This window comes from Guillardia theta (assembly GCF_000315625.1).
Source record: "Guillardia theta CCMP2712 unplaced genomic scaffold GUITHscaffold_94, whole genome shotgun sequence".
Lineage (NCBI taxonomy): Eukaryota > Cryptophyceae > Pyrenomonadales > Geminigeraceae > Guillardia > Guillardia theta.
Window position 1 is genome coordinate 218,578 of NW_005434580.1, and position 6,423 is coordinate 225,000.

A 6,423-nucleotide genomic window follows, 5' to 3' on the forward strand; every position below is an offset into this window, starting at 1 on the left:
AATAAGGAGGAGGAAGAAGCAGAAGACAAGTTGATGCCAGAAGAGAAGAGAAGAGGGGAGAACAAGGGAAAGAAAGGATCCGTTTTTCTGGATTGATAATAAGGTCTTGCTTACTGATTGCAATCGTAGGAAGGCCTATACGTCAGTACGGATAGCAGGGTTTTGAGAAGGTCCCATCATGAGATTATTTGGCAAGAAGAAAGATACGCAATCAAAGGTGAGCTTGGAATGACGTGAACGGTAAAAGCGCTGACTTCCTCCCTTCAGGGCGGTGTCTCTCCAGAGGATGCGATCAAGAGACTGAACGAGACAGCTGAGGTGATAGACACCATTGAGTAGAGGGTGATAGAACACTGATGCAAATGTTCGGGCAGATGTTGCGCAAACGACAAGCGTTCTTGCAACACCAAATCGACGGCGAAACGGAGCAGATTAAGAAGCTCTTGAAGGTGAAAGCGAGAGGATAAGGGATGTTGAGATGTTTCTCAAGCATGGAATCATTATCAGGAGAAGAAGGATCCAAACAATCGGAAAAAGGCTCAAACTGTCTTGAAGAAGAGAAAGTTGAAAGAGGTTTATCGTTAAACCGCGTCCTGCTTCTGCGGTAAACTCCTATGCAGAAATCGGTGGATACTCTTGAACGGCAAATTATGAACCTGGAAACTCAAGTTCTAAGTAAGACATGAAAGATTTTGTCTCAGACTTGAACCATTGACTTCAACATACTTTCAGCTCTACAAGAAGCGGTCGTTGGTGTAGACGGATATAAGGCACAGAGAGTGTTTACGGACGCCATGAAGAAAATCCACGAGGGCATGTACGAACCTCAAGGAGGAGGGGCGGATCGAGTCGTGATCCTTTGCCTGACAGGAGCATTGATGATGTTGAGGAGCAAAACATGGATGTTCAGGAGCAGGTAAAGATTGCCTTGCCATGACGGTCTTGGTTGGGTTACTTTGAGGCTACCAGCTGCAAATTGCAAGCGAAATATCGGAAGCACTAGCAAATCCGGTTGGGGGACAAGAGTTTGACGAGGTTGTCGACTTGACTCAGAGAAGAGGGAAGGAGGAGATGATTCGATTTGCAGGATGAGCTCAACGCGGAGCTAGAGGAGTTGGAGCAGGAAGAGATGGACAAGGAGGTGATAGTAGCAACCTTTGCGTCCCCTGTTGCTGTGTCTTCCAGAACCCACGCATCCTTGCCATGTTTGCCCTGTTTGGTATCCAGATTCCTCACCTTGTTTTCGCAGCTCACTGAAGTCTCTGTGGGGGATCTCGAGCTGGACGAGACGGCGATGCCTGCTGCGCCGAAAGGTCTTTGCCGTTGTCTCGTTCCTTCTCTAACTCATGTGGATGTAGGAAAACCCATCCTCATGCCTGCACCTGCACAAGGTAAAGTCGTGCTCTCCGAGCCCTGTGTGCCCCTGACAAGAGCATGTGCAGCCGAAGACGAGGAGGACCGCCAGCTGCAAGAGCTCATGGAGAGCATGCAGTAGTCGAGGGCGAGAGCTTTATGTCCTTTTTGATGGAATTGGTGTACAATCTTACAATCAACCGTTGTTCCTTCGCGCACTCCCTTACGGACAGAGCGTCTCAAGGCACTCTCAAGGCGCCAGCGAGGTCGTTGGGGGTCAGACGGAGTCAGCTCTGCAGTCTTGAGAGAAACGTCACGTAGGGCCTCTTTGGGCGTCCTCCTCCTCCTTGTCAAGTTCTGTTGGGGAAAGCATCGTACTTGCATCCTGCAACTTTCTTGCTGCTCCTGCTCCTGCTTCCTCCCTTGGCCTCTCCAGTTCAAGATGTGATCATGGCGGCGCCTACTGTTATGAACATCACTCCAGCCATCATCCGCAGTACACTCCCGAAGGGCATCTTGGCCCTGCGAGCATGTAAGGGAGGAAGTGTACAGGGTAGGCCATAGTCACCGCTTCGAAGCCTTGAACAGCCTTCCATGAGCCCAGGTAAGGAGGGCAAGCATCGAGCAATCTGTACATTTCAAGAGCGTCAGGATGTGGTGGGGTGTTACAATCCTTGCTCACAAGTTGTCAACTTGACCCCCTGCCATGTCGTCACTCCGGGAGACGAGGCACAGGGACTTACCGTTGCAGATCTGTCAATGGTGGGGAAGCGATTGTATGATATGCTCAGAAGCACGCCTGTAGGGATGGAAAAATGAGGCTGTACATAGGGGAGGGAGGGAGAGGGAGAGGGAGAGGGAGAGGGAGAGAGGAGAGGGGAGAGGGGAGAGGGGAGAGGGGAGAGGGGAGAGGGGAGAGGGGAGAGGGGAGAGGGGAGAGCGGGAGGAAGGGAGGAAGGGAGGAGGGAGGAGTGACGGAGAAGGTAAGAGAAAATACAACGAGCAAGAAGATCCGAGTAAGAGAGTAAGGGAGGGGGGGGGGAGGAAGGAGACCCAACAACCTTGGCTTGCAAACGCCGTGATCACAGGCTCTGTCGACAGGTCGCCCCAGTTCGGATGCGAGCTGGTCCCGATGCACAACAACCCCAGGGACCCAAGAAGGAAGGAGCGGGAGAAAGGGTAGAGGTCCTGGTAGTCCAGGCTTGTTATCAAGGAGAGCAGCTCCGACCCTCCACTCCTGGCTAGCTCCATGAGGTCAAGGCAGCGGCGCCTCAAGTATTCCGAGGAAGCAGAAAGAACTCCAGCACAATACTGCCCTGTGCGCCAGACGTAGGACTGAATGACATTGTGGGCAGAGTCCTTGGAAAAGTCCTCCCTCACTTGCAACACAAGATGGTTCAGACCCGTCCAAGAAGATCGTAGGAACGTGGCGAACTGCAGGAGACGGGGCAGCACGCAGCATGGCGGCACAGCAGGAGAAACTTCGTCAGCAAGGGGGGGCGGGGCGGTATCAGTGGTAAGTTTACCCGGGTGAAGTGCAGGTGAAGCTCGGATATCCTCCTCTCCATCATCCATCCTAGCAAGAATTCAGCCGCCATGGTGCGAATAAACGCGAACATGTCTTACCATATGCGCGGGAAAGGTGCTCGTAAACCTTGCCATGGAACGAGGCCGTCAAGCTTCACGAAGCGGCAGCTTATCGCAACTCACCCATGTGGAAGCTAGCGTCGCTTGTCTTAGGATCGGAGCCACAGCTTCTGCGAATCCTGCTCCTTCTCCTGCTCCCGCTCCTGCTCCCGCTCCTGCTCCCGCTCCTGCTCCTGCTCCTGCTCCTGCTCCTGATGCACCTGCTGTGCCTGCACCTGAACTTGCTTCTGCTGCTGCTGCTGCTGCTGCTCCTTCTCCCCGCCCCCCGCCCCAAGCACCCCAAGCCTTCTCCCCGATTCCCGCCATGGCAAACCAGGGCAGCGCTCAATTCGATAGGCTAGTTTGATGCTGCCTTTAGGACACCCCAGGGATGCCGCAAAAACAATGCGACTATCCTCCCTTCCTGCCTGCCTGCCTGCCTGCCTGCCTCCCTCCCTGCCTGCCTGCCTGCCTGCCTCCCTGCCTGCCTCCCTCCCTCCCTCCCTCCCTGCCTCCCTGCCTCCCTCCCTCCCATCCTTCCATGCTCATTTCGCACCCTTCCGTGTTTCCTTCATCTCAGAGGCAGAACAAAGAAATGGCAGGAAGCGGAGACGGAGGACGGGGGCAGGGGCAGAAGGAGCAAGGGAGGAGCAGAAGCAGGAGAAGGAGGAGGAGGAAGGGCAGGAGCAGGAGCAGGAGCAGGAGGATTGACGGGGTGGAACACAGGATGCGTCATGTCCAGCTCGTGATGGGGCCTGCTGGATGCGGCAAGAGCACCTACTGTCACACTATGTATGAGGTAGGCGAGTTTCCCGCACAGCCATCGTTGCCTTACCCTCCCCATGTCAGCATGGATTAGCAAGCAAGCGGTCCTTTCAGATTGTCAACCTCGACCCGGCGGCGGAACATTTCAAGTACCCGGTCACTGTAGGTAAAGATGCTCCTATCTCCATGCTGTGGGCCCGGAAGGTTCACTGGTATGAACGAACGTGACAGATGTAAGGGAGTTGATCTCGCTAGATGATGTCATGGAGGAGCTGGACTATGGGTGAGTAGGAGGGTCTGACATGAGAGCTGACGACACATGTTACATACGTTGAACACAGCAAGACAGTATCTGAACTCACACAGGGTTTCTCTCTAGAGCAGCTTGCATGTTTGCTGCTTTTCTCGCTAGAACCCTTGGCTCCCCTTGTTCTAACTCTTGACCTGTTCAGCCCCAACGGAGGCCTTGTGTACGCCTTTGAGTACCTTGACGAAAACCTCGAGTGGCTGCGGGAGCAGTGAGTGTTTTGAGCATAAAAAAATGTTGTTCCTGATGATCTGAAGGCTGGGGGATTCCGATGACGATTATTTCATCATGGACTGTCCGGGTCAGATTGAGTTGTACTCTCATGGTATGACTTCATTACTATATATCTTGCTTTGATGAACAGTATCTGCAGTGCCAGTCATGAAGAATCTTGTTCAGGCTCTTCAACGATGGGGGTTTCTTGACTTGTTGTGTTGCTGGCTGTCTTATTTCTTGCCCATCGATGGCAGGTTCATGGTTTGCGGGGTGTATGTGATAGATTCACAATTCATAGCTGATCCTGGTCAACATCGAGATTGTTCACTCGGCAGTCTCTCTGATTCTTCTGATCAGGAAAGTTCATCTCTGGCTGTCTTGCTTGTCTCTCAGGTGCTTCACAACATTGCTCGTAGCTGTTCCCTTCAATGATTGATGTGATCAGCGATGGTGCAACTTGAAATCCCGCATGTCAACGTCCTCACTAAGATGGACCTCGTACGGAAGAAGAGAAGTTTCATGGTTTCCGTCCTCTCCTCTCCTCCCCGATCAGAACATCACTGCACGTTGCAGGAGAAGTTCTACCAGCCAGACATCGACGAGCTCATAGCTGATCTCAACGCAGACTCAAATCCTGCGATGTACAAGTGAGCCGCTAATGACAAGATGCCATTCCCCTGTCTCTGACATGCTGGCAGGTTGAACCAAGCCATGGGCTCTCTACTCGACGACTACAGGTGGACTGAGGTTGAGCATGCCTAGGGCTCACTATGTGATGCCGTGCAGCCTTGTTGGGTTCCTGCCGTTGAACATCTACGACCCTGACAGCGTCATCTTTGTGAGCCCCTCCTTTCCCTCCTTTCCCTCCTTTCCCTCCTTTCCCCCCTGCCCCTCCTGCCCCTCCGTTCCCTCCTTTCCCTCCATTCCCCCCTGCCCCTCCTGCCCCTCCTTTCCCTCCTTTCCCTCCTTTCCACCCTGCCCCTCCTGCCCCTCCTGCCCCTTCTGCTATGCCGCCTGACGAGCCGCCAGGTCCTGTCGCACATCGACAACGCGATACAGTATGGGTAACTCCTCCTCCCCTCCTCTCCTCCCTCTTGCTGACGTCCACGTGCAGGGAGGACCGGGAGCCGGCGGAGCCCGAGGAGTACGAGGTCCCCGATGAGTGAGGCAGGAGAGTTTTCAGCTCCGATCCGAGAGCTTGCTGAGATTCATTAGACCCTAAGTCGCTCTCTGCGAGCCTAAGCTTGTCTGGGCTGGTTGGCCCGCCGTCTGATCGTGACAAGAAAAGAGTAGAAGGGTTAAGAGGGTCGAGGAGGAGGAGGAAGAGGGGGAGGAGGAGGAGGAGGAGGAGGAAGAGGAGGAGGAGCGCTAGAAGAGAGGAGGGGGGCTAGAACGGAGGAGGAAGGGGGGCACCCGAAAGGAGGGGAAAAGAAAGGCTTGTAGTCAAGATGGTCACTCCGACCAGTCCAGCTGAGGTTTGTGGGGACTGAATGAGTTCAAGTGGTCGAATGTTGAGTTTGGGATTCACTCGCTACTACATTTTCTGTAGCCATGGATCAAATACCATCCTGCCTCCTTCCCACTCCTCCCATCCTCTTTCCTCACTCTCCCTATTTTTCTCTCCTCTTCTCTCCTCTTCCCTACCGTCCTCCCACCCTCCTCCCTCCTCTTCTACACTTCTACTTCCCTTGATCTCTGCCGATGCCTCTCTCACTCTGCCGCCATAAAAGGAGCAGGCTCACGTACGAGGTTCGAAGCTCAAAGCGAGCAGGAGATCAGGAGGAGAAGAGCGCTGTGATGCGACATGAGGGCACAAGTCACAAACTACACGATGATCAGTCTACCTCTACCCTCCTTGGGACCTCAAAGGATCGCAAACCCCAGCAGCAGCAGCAGCAGCAGCAGCAGCAGCAGCAGCAGCAGCAGCAGCAGTAGTAGTAGTAGTAGTAGTAGTGATCGTCGTCGTTGTCGTCGTCGTCGTCATCATCATCTCATTGTTCATAGCGCAGTAACATTGCTGTTATCGCTGTTATCTGCTATCTGTGGGTGTGATTGTATAAGTGCTTGTAACATCATCCTCCTCCTCCTCCTCCTCCTCCTCCTCCTCCTCATCATCATCATCATCATCATCATCATCATCATCATCATCATCATCA

At 53.6% G+C, this 6,423-nt stretch overlaps 3 protein-coding genes across 3 annotated transcripts; 2 read left to right on the forward strand and 1 right to left on the reverse strand.

Annotated features, from left to right (window-relative positions):
- Positions 1 to 126: 126 nt before the first annotated feature.
- VPS32 (vacuolar protein sorting protein 32) lies at positions 127 to 1,551 on the forward strand. Its single transcript, XM_005824456.1, has 12 exons — positions 127 to 217; positions 268 to 318; positions 375 to 449; positions 508 to 573; positions 621 to 675; positions 733 to 817; positions 871 to 916; positions 970 to 1,035; positions 1,088 to 1,141; positions 1,250 to 1,313; positions 1,359 to 1,391; positions 1,443 to 1,551. The coding sequence occupies exons 1-12, from the start codon at positions 179 to 181 to the stop codon at positions 1,493 to 1,495; spliced, it is 687 nt and encodes a 228-aa protein (XP_005824513.1). The 5' UTR covers positions 127 to 178; the 3' UTR covers positions 1,496 to 1,551.
- A 239-nt stretch (positions 1,552 to 1,790) lies between these two features.
- Positions 1,791 to 2,928, reverse strand: GUITHDRAFT_116342 (hypothetical protein; the record flags this gene model as incomplete). The annotated part of the gene is made up of 5 exons (XM_005824457.1): positions 1,791 to 1,875; positions 1,922 to 1,982; positions 2,036 to 2,054; positions 2,097 to 2,152; positions 2,415 to 2,928. 5 exons carry the CDS (start codon positions 2,926 to 2,928, stop codon positions 1,791 to 1,793), a joined length of 735 nt encoding a protein of 244 aa, XP_005824514.1.
- A 775-nt stretch (positions 2,929 to 3,703) lies between these two features.
- GUITHDRAFT_89664 (hypothetical protein) lies at positions 3,704 to 5,335 on the forward strand (the record flags this gene model as incomplete). Its single annotated transcript, XM_005824458.1, has 13 exons — positions 3,704 to 3,778; positions 3,829 to 3,910; positions 3,976 to 4,027; positions 4,197 to 4,262; positions 4,309 to 4,376; positions 4,425 to 4,467; positions 4,522 to 4,574; positions 4,625 to 4,660; positions 4,713 to 4,789; positions 4,841 to 4,914; positions 4,966 to 5,004; positions 5,054 to 5,105; positions 5,297 to 5,335. The coding sequence occupies 13 exons, from the start codon at positions 3,707 to 3,709 to the stop codon at positions 5,333 to 5,335; spliced, it is 753 nt and encodes a 250-aa protein (XP_005824515.1).
- Positions 5,336 to 6,423: the final 1,088 nt, after the last annotated feature.

Coding starts and splice junctions, on each gene's coding strand:
- VPS32 (XM_005824456.1), top strand. CDS start 179: ATGAGATTATTTGGCAAGAAGAAAGATACGCAATCAAAG. Junction 218..267: donor AGAAAGATACGCAATCAAAG/GTGAGCTTGGAA, acceptor TCCTCCCTTCAG/GGCGGTGTCTCTCCAGAGGA. Junction 1,392..1,442: donor CATGCCTGCACCTGCACAAG/GTAAAGTCGTGC, acceptor GAGCATGTGCAG/CCGAAGACGAGGAGGACCGC.